This window comes from Fragaria vesca, linkage group LG1 (genome assembly GCF_000184155.1).
Source record: "Fragaria vesca subsp. vesca linkage group LG1, FraVesHawaii_1.0, whole genome shotgun sequence".
NCBI lineage: Eukaryota > Viridiplantae > Streptophyta > Magnoliopsida > Rosales > Rosaceae > Fragaria > Fragaria vesca.
The window spans coordinates 2535576-2549952 of NC_020491.1; the positions used below are offsets into that span (position 1 = coordinate 2535576).

The 14377-nt window shown below is 39.2% G+C and overlaps 2 protein-coding genes across 2 annotated transcripts; one reads left to right on the forward strand and one right to left on the reverse strand.

Annotated features, from left to right (window-relative positions):
- Positions 1-9380: 9380 nt before the first annotated feature.
- Positions 9381-10013, reverse strand: LOC101312197. The gene has a single exon (XM_004288727.1). It carries the CDS (start codon positions 10011-10013, stop codon positions 9381-9383), a length of 633 nt encoding a protein of 210 aa, XP_004288775.1.
- A 2085-nt stretch (positions 10014-12098) lies between these two features.
- On the forward strand, positions 12099-13199 carry LOC101312486 (F-box protein CPR30-like). Its single transcript, XM_004288728.1, has one exon. It carries the CDS (start codon positions 12099-12101, stop codon positions 13197-13199), a length of 1101 nt encoding a protein of 366 aa, XP_004288776.1.
- Positions 13200-14377: the final 1178 nt, after the last annotated feature.

Consider the following 14377-nt stretch of genomic DNA (forward strand, 5'->3'; position numbering starts at 1 on the left):
CAATGTGTTTGTTTAACTAGCTAGAGCTAATCCTGTTTCAAAATAGGAAGGTGTTTTGCAAATCAGATGTGCTTTGGTTATGTAGCTGACATAATTGTGCATTGTGCCATAGTCATGTTTCATTTTGTTTTGCATCTCTGGATACTGTATCTTGGTCTTGTTTTGAAACCAGTTTTATTTTGTTGTGATAGCTACCAAAGTCTTGAGCCTATTTTTGTTGCACTCATACAAATCTTATATCGATCTTTCTCTGGTCAAGGACTAAAATGATGTATAAACTGAATGAAGTATACCTCCATGAATTAATAGTACATTCACTTAATTTGGTTTTTGTGTTGTGGATTTTCATTCATGGAGCCTAGACAGTTCAATTGTATTGTACTTTGAGTATATCATTGACCGTTTAAGGGCTGCAAAGTTAGAACCTTATGCAGAATATCGTAAGGTGCATAATATATATGTAGTTTACCTTATTTTTGTTCCCTGCTTCCCATAGCTAAGTTTATGCTATCACTTGTATATCTCATCCAACATGCATCATTATAAATTTATAAGTCAAAGACATTATCCTTTTTAAAAAAAATAAAAGAATAGTACACGACAATATTATTGAAAAGTACAATTCATGTAAAAATAAACATCATAAGAAAATTACAAACCGACTCCAAAATGCTGATCTATATTTGTGTTCAAAATTTGCTCAACACTCCAGTGGGAATGTTTGTAGCCTTCTGCTACAGCTCTATAAAAGGCTTGATAGAAATGCTCGACCACATGGGGAAATTCTTTTTGTATCTCGGCAAGGATCTCTCCTGCTGTAGGGAATTCTTCCATATAATCCATATGTCCACGCTGATAACCGTGTCTCCTGTTATAAGTTTCCGCTCCATCACCATAGTGTGGCCAGTTGCCCACAAAAAGAACAATGGTCGGGTAGTTTAGTCTCGGGCCAGACCTGTCCAAGTTTCTTTCTGGCCTAAATTGATACACTTCATTTAAGACAGGACTCTTATTTGTGCCCGAAACAAAGCAGTGGTTCCAACGGGTATACTTGCACTTCATGAGCTGGGATTTGAAACCTGCGCTCTTAAACAAATTCTGGTTGTTGGTCTTGCCCTTCTCTGAGCACAGTTTATATAAATTTCCCAGGAAACGAAGTTGTTCTTTGACGCCCCAGCAGCTTGGATAATTGAAAATGCATCTAACATGGTTGTGAGTTTGATAGGGAGGATGGATAGCTGATCTCGGTGATATAGTGAACTGTGGCTGAACTTTCACACAGCTATCTGACAAAAAGCTCATCCAGTTACCAACATATTCTTTAATTGCCTTGGGAAAACTATCACATGCTTGCCTTTGTGCATCAGATGTTTTACAGGGTTTATGAAAAAAGTTGCATCATACTTCTGTTGAGTCTCCCGATGTCTATCTGCATCGTGATGAGACTCGAATACTTGTATAGTTCCAAAGTCTACTACCCCCTCGATTGTTTCATATTTAATGTATCGAAGATGAGAGTCTGGATGAACTTTACGAAGACATGCTGGGATTTCAGCAAAATAGTACGGATGTTTCATCGATACCGGTTCTTGTAGAAACACATTGTTTTCTTTCATAGTGGCATCGAGTATAGATGAAGGATTTGAATCCATTGCGGCTGTGATATGCTTGAGCGTGTTGGAAAGTCTCTTTCTGAATGGTGTGCTGTTCTACTGGATGTTTGGCTATAAATAAGAGAAGGACGTGCGCCTGCTACAACATTCACTTATGTATTAGGGTATTGTCTCTTAGTTTTGTGATTCCATTCAATAATAGGAAATCTATAAGATTCCCACTATACAGTAGGAGTTCTCGAGTCTGGACTTCAAAATTTAATCCAGAAAGTACTAGGAAAATATATAACTTAAGGCATTGTGTTTCCTAGTACGTAACGTAACTATATATGGAAATCCTTAGAGCCTTTTTTTTTTTTTGAAATCCCTAGAGGCTCTTGGAGATTCGTTACTTGAGAACCTATCAAATTAGGACATCAAAATAATCATGAAGGTCCTTTTAAGTACTGTAGAGAAAGACAGAATAGTTTCTAGTGCTGCCCTTTGCCAGGTTGGATCACTTGGATGCCACTACAAACATCTGGACTTCTGGTAACAACTGTTTGTCTGTATACAAGTCATCGATTAAGATACTTAGATACGTACGTAGTGAATTATCAGGATATATATAGAGTTCCTATACAGAATAGTTTCTATTTATACTACTAATGTGTGTGTGTGTGTGTCTATTGTATGATATGAATTCAGCAAACAAGTCATTTTCTGGTTTATAGATAGTTCGCCATTGTTTCATATTGTGAAGGGGATTAATTGGAACAAGCCTTTAATTTGATCCGAAAAAATGGATCATTCCTGGAGATTTTTCTGAACCTTGTCTATTGAAAGCAACATATTGCTGTGTGGTTGAGGAGCTAATTGGTGCATTCTTAGCACTGGTGGTGAATTGGATGCTGTTTACTTCATGAACTGGGTTGGTAACTTGGTATAAAGGTATATGGGAAGAACATGCATTTCACTGATTTCAGTGCAGCCATAAAAGCTTGTTAATTTGAAACGGGAGACAGTTCTTTGGGACAGATCATAGCCGCTTTTTAGTTCTCTCTTATTTGAGAAGAGCATGAAGTAACATTATTCTCCAGCAAATAAAGTTCATCCTCGGATCACTTCTTTAAACTCAGAACCTCTCAAGTATTGGTCAATTAGTCCAACCGTTCTACGTAGATAAGCAAAATCATTTTACTAGAAACCAAAGTTTATTTGGATAGGAAAAATATGGAGATGATCACTTGAAAAAGAAACTTAATTTGAGAGAAGTGACCATTAATTTGAGATCTCGGCCCCAATTAGTTTGAAGACTTCTGGTTGCGTTATGCTATGGCAGAGCTAGTATAGCATGATAAACAAGAACCTCCTCATTCTATGCCATCAAAACAGAGTCGATCAATGACCACGTACATATTGTTCATGGTGCAGAAAACATAAGGACAAGACTTCTGAGTATTCATTTTCTTTCAACTGAAGGGCCAAGGCCAGGCAAAGCATAAAACACCAAATCAACAATACAGAATAACTGTACGTAGAGTTAGGAGATCCATGAAATTAAGATAACCAAACCAAAATGAAGAGGACAGTGATGGACAATAATTTCAATGCAAGAGTGAACATAAAAGAAGCTTGTAAATAACTGCGTGTGTATAAAACATATGTTGTTAAGGTGCATGTTTGGATTTACATTAGATTCATTTTTAGGTGATAACAACAAGCTATGGACAGCAGGGAGCAAAAATAGGGTAAACTACATTCTGCATAAGTTTCTGAACTTTGCAGCACTTCAACCGGAGCATACAATTGAAGTGTCCAAGCTCCAAGAATGAAATCCACCTCACAAAACCAAAGCAAGTAATGCAAAGGATCTTCTGCAGATATATACTTCCACACACCTAAAACCTATCTCTAACTGATCAATCAACGATTTCGAATACTAGGACATACTAAATTTCACGGCTCGGTAGTATCACATAGTGTACAGTATAGACGTTGAACCAAACCGAACTTCATATACTCGAAAATAAAAACAGTTATCAAAACTAAGATAAGTAATTCAAAAACTAAAACTAAGATAAGTAAACTAAAAAAAAAATACAACTACATATCTCACAGAAGTTTATTAATAAACCAGATTCTTCAAAGTTCAAACTGAGATCAGAGAAAGATCAATATAAGATTTGCATGATTACTACACAGAAAAAGGCTAAAGAATATGGTAGCTATAACAACAAAACGTACAAAAGTGATTTCTAAACAAGATCGATCCGGTTTCCAGAGATACAAAACAAAATTAAACATGATTACGGCACAACGAGTGGTATATCATCTACGTAAATCACCAATGCACATGTACATCTGATTCGCAAAAATNTATTGAAAAAAAAAAAAAAAAAAAAAAAGAAACTCTAGCAAGGTAAACAAAGGGTTTAGAACCAATAACTAAATCCATGCGATTAGATAGGAAAAACTTCAGGATCATTGGCAATCTAAAATTAGGTACATCTGGCTTGTAAAGAAATTAAGATATTAACTATGGTGGCAGCGCTTACAGTCCTGCTGCGCAATTGAACAATTCGTCAGTCCACTCATCAAGAGCACAGCGACCAGTTGTCAGAGAACTTGCATAGAAGGGAGGAATTGGATCAGAAGAACTGGGAGCAGGATTGAGTATGAACTTGGACCAAATGAGCAAACACTGAGCCACACTAGGATCGGGCTGTTCGTATTGACACTCCCACAACAAAGCCAACTTGTGATAGTTTTGCTTCCCGATCTGAAGCAAGTACGGAGAGTAAAGTGGACCGCAGTTATAATCGTCTGGTATTGCCTCGTAATCATGTGTCTCGAAACAATAGGGAAGGACGGTTCCGTCAGTCCGCAGACCCTTAACTGGTTCATCTAACCATCTACGCTCTTGAATGTCGAATACATACACTCCCGGAACCACCAGACGAACCGGCTTCCGCCTCGCGGTAACGGCAGGTGACATGGGAGCCTGACTTCCAAAAGAAAATAGGTAGCGGTCGTTGTAAAGCACCACGCCTGTGGACCATTTACCCGAGAAGTAGGGGTAGCAATCGTCCCACTGTTTTGTCCCCAAATCATAGGAAACCATGACATTGGAATCATCCGGGCCCAAATTCATATAGATGAAAAGCTTTTCCTTTGTAAGAGCAAGAAGATGGGACTCGCATAGCACGTCTGGATTGCTTCCGCGGTTCAGCGGAGGCGGCAAAGGCAATTTCTCAAGAATCCCAGTGTCAGGAGACAGTCGGTATTGGTTACATCCCACCGAGTAAATAGAACCGTCGTGGCCAACAGCTGCTACACCATATTGTTCATACGACAAATTCCCACCACCAAACTGCCATTGACTACTTTTCCCTAATTTTAAGTGCCTGTATCCGATATTTTTCTCATCTTCATTCTTCTCTGTATCGATATCTCCACCAATCAGATATATATGAGAGTCTAAGACGGCAAGGCTGTTGTAGCGCAAATTTGAATCGGGAATGGAGATTCGCCTGATCGTATCAGATTCAGATTCACACTCCAGTATGTCGTTGTTGCCGTCAAGGCTGCTGTTATAGCGCAATTCAGAATAGGGAATGGAGATTAGTCTGGTTAAATCAGATTCAGATTTACATGCCCGTATGACGTTGTTGCCGTCCTCCTCTTCATTATCAGATGAGGATGACGATTGGGCTGAGGATGAGGACAAGGACAATGATGATGATTCGGCCCCCCAAGGTTTCTCCTCAATCACGTACCAGCAATATGAATTGTTGTCCCTGCAGCACGATACCCTTACGTAGATCGGCCGGTCTCTGCAGCTTTCGTCGCTGAGGATTGCGATTGCCATCAAGAATTTGCTAGCTAGGTTTTGTTGTTCAGTTTCTCTATATGGTGTAAACTGCGAAAGATGGAGAGGCTTAACAATATACTCTCTTTATATAGCTAGGGTTAAGCAGCTATAATTCCTATTCTGTACAGGCTTGTTTATGGAATTATTTTCTTTTATTTTTAGATTTATACAATAATTATGTTCCTAAATTAAAGGAATATATTACCTCGGTGGAGTAAGATATGGCAAAGGATATATATATGTTTGGGAGTGATTGGTTTCTGTCCCTAAATTAATAGGAAAAAATAATAAGGTCGATGAAAATTAATTTTATTAAAGGTAATCCCATAAAATTGACATTTAGGGTTGATAAAAATTAATTTTATTAGATTACGCAATAGGAAACACATGCAATACCTTGATACAAAGGGAATAGTCTAGAGATTTTCCTATCGTTAAAACAGAACCCCAGAACCAGGCAACGATACCTTAATTAAATAGGAATGTTGTAGGCATTCCCTCCCCTATTTAAAGCCAATACACCGAGCAGAGAACACCAACACCTTTCTCGTCATCGACCCACCCCCCACCTAAAAGCTAGACTACCAACACGGCCAAGGCAATGCCTCGAAAAAAGAATCCACCGACTCGAAATCCTTCAGATAAACTCGAACTCGAGTTGGCAAAGCGAGGTAACGTGTTTCCAAATGACCCCGAACTGATAGCACAACGGTATTACTTCAATCCCAATCTTCCAGAAAAATGTGTCGAAGCTGAAAGTGAAAGTCATCTGCGATATATTAAATATCATCCTTTCGAAGGGAGGGATAGCACCGGAACCAAACAAGGATTCGAATACCTAGCCGAAGCTAAGAGACATCAGAAGAATCAGAACAGTCATGACCCATAGTATCTCATACGCGCTGATGATTATGTGAAACACAACAACAAGCATGAACTGATTTTCCCAAAAGTTATCAGAGACTTCGGTGGTTGTTGGATACATAAACATGCCCAGGGTGAAGTCTCAGACGCCGATATGTTGAAGATATTGAAGAAGATTGGGAAGAACATGAGGTATTTGTGCACAGAAGCACAGGCAAAACGACCTCATGGCAATCTTCGTAAAGGTGTAGGGGTAACACCCGAGCTTGAAGTTTTATTCAATAATTTGGGTCCTTCTAAACACGAAAAGTTGTACGAGGAAGACATTAAGGACTTGCATGAATTTCTTAACACAATCATACCTAAGTTGCAGGATAAGTCGATACAAGAACCAGTTAAGAGGTGGAAGAAGTTTTTGTCTGATACTTGTATACATGTTGAGAAAGATTTTACTGTAGTAGAAGCATCAGAGATACATCCTCCCTATCTTAAACTCAATCATGTTAGAATGATTGTCAATTATCCAACCTCCTGGGACGTTGACGAAGAACTCGAATTCTTGGCAAAGGTGCATAGCTTATGCAAGCGTGCCAATTTGTTGATAAATAAAGATTTTGAAAATCATCTCGTGAATTGTTATCCTAAGTGGAACGACTGCTTTGAAGCCTCGGCTACGGCCGGAAAAACTAGTGGCTTAAATGAAGTCTACCAATTTGGTGTTGGTCAAGGAAATTACGTCGACAGCTCTACTGGGGATCTATGTGTGCCAACCATTGTTATTTTTGCTCATAGTAGTGTCAAGCACTACATGGAAAGAGCACAAGATTATAACATTTTACATAAGTGTGAAAATGTTACAGATTCTGGTCATATGGACCCATACCTTACACCAGGTGAAATCCTTGCCGATGTACAGAATGAATTTCCCAATTTGATCGAGAATATTTATCAATCCTATTACAAAGCCGTAGCGAAAGGCTACAAACATCCCCGCTTCGGTATTGAGAAAATATTACCGCAAGTAGATAAAAGTAACTAGATTTTGTATTTTTATCATATGTTGGTACGATCTTTGTTATTTTTGATAGTTTAAACTTAATGAGATTACTCAAATTTCTCTATTTTCAATGTTTTATGTATTAATGAACAACCATGATGTTAATTTGTTTACAAGCCATGTACCTAGCTAATTTCAGATTAATTGCCAATGATCCTGAAGTTATTCCTATCTTATTGCATGGACTTAGGTATTGGTTTTTTGCTGGAGAATCAGGAAAGGGATTAACAGTCTTCCTTCATTAAAGAAAGAACCAAGGAGCTAGCATTGAAAACATTCAACACATTATCAGAGCTAAAAACTGATGAAGTAAGGCAATAATATATATCAAAGAGAGAAAAATTTACAAACCTGTAAAGACATTATGGGATAACATGAGGGTGAAATTCCTTGACAACATCTTTGTTCATGAGAACAGTATGGGAGATAGGCTTTTAGAATGAAAGATGGTATAACACTGATGATGGAAGATGGTGTAATTTCAAACGTCAGATCTATCTCTATCAGGCTAATAAATTAAAGTTGTGATTCATGAGAAGGTCGAAAAGGAGGGGGAGGAAAGCCGAGAGCCAAGGTTTACTCTTTTTCAGAATCCAAACCTCTAATTAGGCTTCTTCTTGTGATTTATTTCTGCATGCTTCAGGCGGGATAGGATACAACTAGCTAGCAAAGATCAAATTTCGGCATTGTGATTGTGAATCATTGTGGAGAATTGTTTTTTCGTCACATGTCTAGTTCAAGTTAAAGTGACATATCTAGTTAACTAGAGGAGTTTGAGCAAGGGGACATGTAGCTCTTCACTGCTCGTTGCTGTACAGTTCAGTTTCAATTAGATGTTTGGACACTACTGAAAAGGACTCCATTGTTGATACTGAATCAGTTGGGGCAGTGTGTCTCTCTCCTAGACAGCTTTTCTAGTTGAAACAGCGTTAGATACTGTTCATAAAATGCTTTTAAGATAAGTGGCATCTCCGTTGAATAGTACAGCTCATATTTTTTGGTCTAATTTGCTTTTATTTTGAGATAGTTTTACAAATTTACACAATCAGTAGATAACTGTAACTACTTTCAAGTTTACAATCATTTTATAGTTGTTTGTAGATGTTCTAACTTCCCTCTTCAGCCAGCTCTCTGAACATTGTGTATCTGCGTTTAAGTTTATATGTAGCAATTTTGTGTAAATAAGTGGAAGACGTTTAGATGACTTAAGGGAACTTATTGCAAAAAAATTCTCTTATGTCAAATAAAAAGTTGATGATGAACATAAAGGGACGAAAAACTTGGTGTCACTTGCAATATATTAACTTTAGAGTTCAATGTGCAATTGTCATCCCTAGTTTTTGTATATTAGTTTTATGTTCAGAATTTGAGTTGTTTGCTGTCGTAACTCACACAGGCAAGCTGGATGCTGGCCACTATGTGACCTACTTGCGATTAAGTAATAACTGGTACAAGTGTGATGATGCTTGGATCACACAAGTTAACGAGGACATTGTGAGGGCTGCACAAGGCTACATGATATTTTATGTACAGAAAATGCTATTTTACAAAGCGAGTGAAAAACAGGGGTCTGCATAATATGCTGAGCAGGAAAGAGTGTGTTGATTAGAAAACGAATAGCTTCCTGCCAGTTCTGCTAAGCTTAAACAGTATGTCATCGAGTTGCTATTCTCGGCAGCTCGTTGCGCCCTGAGGATACCTTTGAGGCTTTAGAGTGGTGAGTAATTTATGATTCTCAGATGGAGCAAAGTGAGCCTGAATTTTTGGGGCAGTCTTGCATTTGGGAAATAATCAAGTTCAATATTGTATTGGTTCCATGAAATTGATCTGATATGAATTTTTTTACCTGCCTATTCAAGTATTTATAATGGATCATTTTTCCTCTAATGTGTTGTGTGTATCCAATAGAAACTAAATAAGCATATACAGAAACAATACCAGAGAAACTAAACAAACAAATGAAAGAACTGTTATCTGAAGATCGAGTGCTGAGTTATATCCAGTCGCATTTCATAAACTGAATCTGCTTTGTTGATAAATTAAATTCGAGCCTGCAGTACATGCCTATAGCCTTCTTCTTCTTCATCACCATCATCAACTCCACCTTTCCTGTCAGCCTGGCCGTGCTCGTCAGTGACAGAACTCCGGTGTTCAGATCACTTCCGAGGTTGGAGTTTTTCAACCCCTTGGAATTCAGACTCACTGATACATCATATTTCTTGGTGGAGAGCATTCCAGCCTTTCCTTTAGGAATACCAAGTTGTGCCAAAGTCTCACCCTCGTACTCAAACGTGACATTACTTGCATCAAACTTGTAAGGTCCCCAGTTTGTGTTCTTGACTCTGATTTGGGTGGTGAAGTTTACTTCGAATGATGGTGTTGCAGGGACGGCGGTTATGTTTTGGACTTTGATCTCACCCAACCTCAACCTTGGTGTCTTCACTCGCATCACGGTGAGTGCGATAATCGTGCCGACTATGATCTGCACAACAACAAAGACAGTGACGTATATGCCCACTTTGATTCTCTTCTTGCGTTTGAGCTCGGCCTGGGATTGCAGAGCGGCTGCTTCATGGTCACTTCTGAGGTTTGCATTAGCAGGTGACAAAGGGTTTGCTTCAGCCATTTCTTACTTTTATGGAAGGTTTTTGAGATCAGAATGTTTCTTCTTTTTCAGGGTTTCTTTGGATTGAGGAAGTTCATGCCTGTGTATTTATAGTGTTTGAGCATTGTGACCAAATGGATTGAAAAAGAAGAAGAAGTCCTTGTTAATCTGTTTCCTGGAAAAAGCCAAGAAGGTAATGGTGGGCTTGAGACTTTTGAATCCTTGTTTTCTAGTGGAGATTCAAGCCAAACACGCAAAGTTGACTTTCTTGAATTCCAGATTGGTTGCTTGTGACATAAGATTTAAGTGTCACTATTAGATGTAAAGATTAGAAGCTAATGATGCCAGTTTTATTGTAATCATTTCCTGATTGGCATTTCATAACTATGTGAGGTTGTTGAGCTAGTCAATTCGCTGCTTACTTGTACATAAATAGTCAACTAAGAGGTGACCTTGGGCTCCAACTCCACACCACCAATACAAGTTGTGGTTTGTCCCAACTAAGTCTCATATTGATCCCCAAATGTTTAAAATGTTAAAATGACGAGATCAAATGTTGCAAATATGTCTGTAAGGATTGATGTCCTATCAAAAGGTCATGGTGCGACCCAATAGAGTTGATCTTGGCGCCATCACCACATATGGTGATGTATTGACGCCATATAGTGGCAAACATGGTGTCATAAGGCCATGTGACTCCCCAAAAGGAGGGGGGCCCTTAGGTTCGATATTTTCTCACACTAAGGAAGCGAGCTTGGCATAATCTAATCCATTGATCAGTGATACTTAAATTCGTCTCATGAAGTCTGAATTGTGATTATCGTTGGGGGATGTCTTAATGTCAAATCAAATCCATGTAGAGATCTCTACAAGTATTATACTAGTGTACAAGAGAACGTGAAATAATGAGTCTTTCGAACCACACTTTGTTGATAAATCGACGTAATAGATTGGTTTAATGGAAAGATGCGAGCTTAACAAAGAGATAGGTCCTTAGGCAGGTGATGCCGACACCACAAGTATAAACCCTATCAAATATGTCTTTGTTAGATAATGTAGTGAGAACAAGAGCTTAGACTCACCTTATGGCGCAAGGTCTCTCACTAACACGCACTGAGATCGACTACGCTGAGATATGTTCTCGTAATGAATGTCATTGCACTCCACTACTTTGTCAGTTTGTTAGTTTCCGAATAACTGAACATGGAGCCTATGAACATGCAGCCTATAAGGTACAAATGTCTACTTTCCAAAATCGTTTACGAATCGTCCATATGTATTTTCTAGAGATCGAAAGTTACGGCTATTTTAGTCACTGAAGGTCATGCTGTGCGAGAATTTGATTTTCTACGCGAACTTGGGTTTTGAGTTCTTAAATAGCCTTCTTCTCAAGATCTAAGTGTAAAAGATCATGTTTGAGGACAATAAGACATGATTTAGCATTGCTCAATGCCACAATTGAAGACATGTTAAAGAGCATTGATATGTTAAGTTATTGAAACTTCCGTGATTAGTAAGAATCATGAAGAGCCCTATGATTAATGTAAAGATCAGAAGGAGGTGCGAACTTCAGGGGGAGTATCTAGCACATACATGTCACTATCCAATGTGAAGGGTGCGTTGTACTCTTTTTATTTTACGATCAAAGTTTAGTTTTTCTCCCACAAAGTTTTTGTTATTTGATGAGGTTTTTTGACGAGGCGACATATCAGCACCACCGGTATAGCAGTGCGTGGCACAAGGGGGAGTGTTATAGGATATTCCGCATTGTTTTAGAATATTCCATACGTGTGTCTTGCCCTTATATCATCAGGATATATAGTTAAAATATAATTATGTATTCCTTGTCATTACCGTATTAATACTTTGTAATTTTGTATATAAATAGCTTTTATTAATGAATAAGAAACAACTGTTTCACGATTCTTAAATCTTTGTTATCTCTTATTGTCTCTACACTTTAGTCTTGTTCACGTAGTCAATTCCAGTTGGTTGGGCTCAAGTGTCAAGCCGACATACATTAGACCCAAAACGCGCCGTATGCTATAAAAGAAGCTCAGAGCAGCACTTGACTCTCAGATTTCTACTCTTTCAAATGAGGGCGCCATGGTGGCTAATGCAACATTACCCGAAGAGCTGATACTCCAAATCGTGTCCAGGGCGACGGTGAAGACGGTGGGGCGATGCAGATGCGTCTCGACAGTGTGGCGCTCTCTCTTCTCTGATCCCCAATTCGCGAAATCGCACTTCCAGGTATCCCCTAAGCATCAAGCCCTAATATTTCTACGCGACGAAAAACTCAAAAGAGTGGATTTCGATTTGAGCAATACGGCGTCGTTTGAGAAAGAGTCTCTGGTTGTCCGAGATCTGAAGGCCCCTTTCGGTCACACTTGGCTCCGGTTTTTACGGTCCTGCAATGGGCTGGTGGCTTTAGCTGACTTCGGTCAGTTTCTAGGGAAAGAAGAAAGCTTGTTTATATGGAATCCGTCCACTGGGTTCTTGAAGAAATTACCATCCCGGCGATCTAATGAAAAATTCATATTTGGGTTTGGGTGCGCGTCCAGCAGCGATGAATACAAATTATTGGTGGGTGCGAAGATCTTTTCATTCAAGACTAACTCATGGAAGCCCATTGAAATGCCCCCCTCCTGCCGCCGCTTTGATCGGGGATATGGTGTGCTTTGCAGGGATGCATTGTATTGGCGGCCACTCTATCCGGTTCAAGGACAAGATTTGTATGCTTTCAATTTGGAAAAGGAGGAGTTTTCGATAATGAAGCTGCCTGAAGCTTTTCAAACAGGACGAGCCAATAGTTACAGTGTCATACGCGATCATCGTGTCACTTGTGATGGGTGCTTGTTTGTAATGGACGAGACTCCGGTGTGGGATGGTGGTTGTGCGGTGGAGTATCACCGTGAGTTTTGGGTCATGAGAGAGTATGGCAACAGTGATTCCTGGACTAGATCATTTGGCGTAAAGATCCCCTGCCCCAAACAGTCGGGGCTGAGGAGTTCGCCTCTAAACTTTGGAGCAATTTCGGTTATGGAAACTAGTGCATTTGTGAGGAATGAAGCAAAAGAAGAAGAACAGAAACTCATGTCTACCACTTATTATCGCTATGAAGAAGAGAACCCCCACATGTATATGATTGAGAGTGGCTCGTGTCAGAAGGTTGTATACGAAGAGAGTCTGTATTGTCTTGCTTAGTATCATGCCGTGGAGGACGTTAATCCAAAACAAACTGACGATTGAGAGGAATGGTTCTTCTTTGCAAAGTAAGCCCTGTTTAGTTAACTACTCCAATTCTGCTCAGTGCGGTCTATGTTCTTACTTCCAATTCCAATCCGGTTTAAGCGAGGAGTACTATCAATATCAGTTGGTATATGTTCGTAATTCCAATTTCAATCCAGTTTAAGCTAGGGGTAATATCAGCATCAGTTGGTGTTTTCAGTTATGCATCAGTCTTAGACTCGAGTGTGTTTTGTGAATGTACTCTGAAACAGAAGATAATGAAGTTGGTTAGTCTTTGCAACTTTGAAGTTTCAATATGTTTCTATTCAACAATGCAAATGTTGTCATGCTCATAACCAATAAGTAACAGTTAAAGCTAGCTTGGACTGATCATAAACCAAAGTTACCAACAAAAAAACAAAAAGACTAATCATAGACCCTATGCTTGAAAACATAACATTCTACATAGATTTCGACCAAAACATAAGAGCTATAGTTAGTCAATCAGAGAGGTTTATCAATCTCTTTTAGGATAACAGCTGATAAATGTCACAAAAATCTTGCGTTTTTCTTGTTCTGCAAAAACATGTTGAGTGAATTACCAACAAAACAAACAAACAAACTAACCAGCACTTGTGTACAATGACCTTCCCTTTCATTTTAGGGTTGGAGACTCTTCACCTATCCAAAGGGCCAAAGCAGACTTCATATTCAACCATGTTAGGGAAAGTAAAACCGTTAATCATGTACACCCCGTTCCCATGCATCTCTCCTCCTCCTCCTCCTCCTCTTCCTTCATAATCAATCCTCACCAAATCCCGTTCCTCGCAAAGCGGCAGTCCCGTTTGCACTCCCACCACCAAGAATAGTCCCTCGAAACGCTCATCCGGTTTGTTAGGTGTCCCAGTCAGTCAGCCAATTTGCTGCTCATTTACCTCATTACATATTAGTCAACCGGAAGAGGTGGGTTTGGGCTTCAGCTCAACACCACCCATATTGCCATCTTGGCCATAAATGGGCTTTTTACTGGGCTTTATTAAAAAGGTCCATTAAAATTTGAGGCGCGCTACTATTCCTTTTTAACAAATCCATGGTCATTTTGCTCGAGTGTGTCCCTTCGCTCTCTTCAACCTTCAGTTCTTCAAACGCTTCTC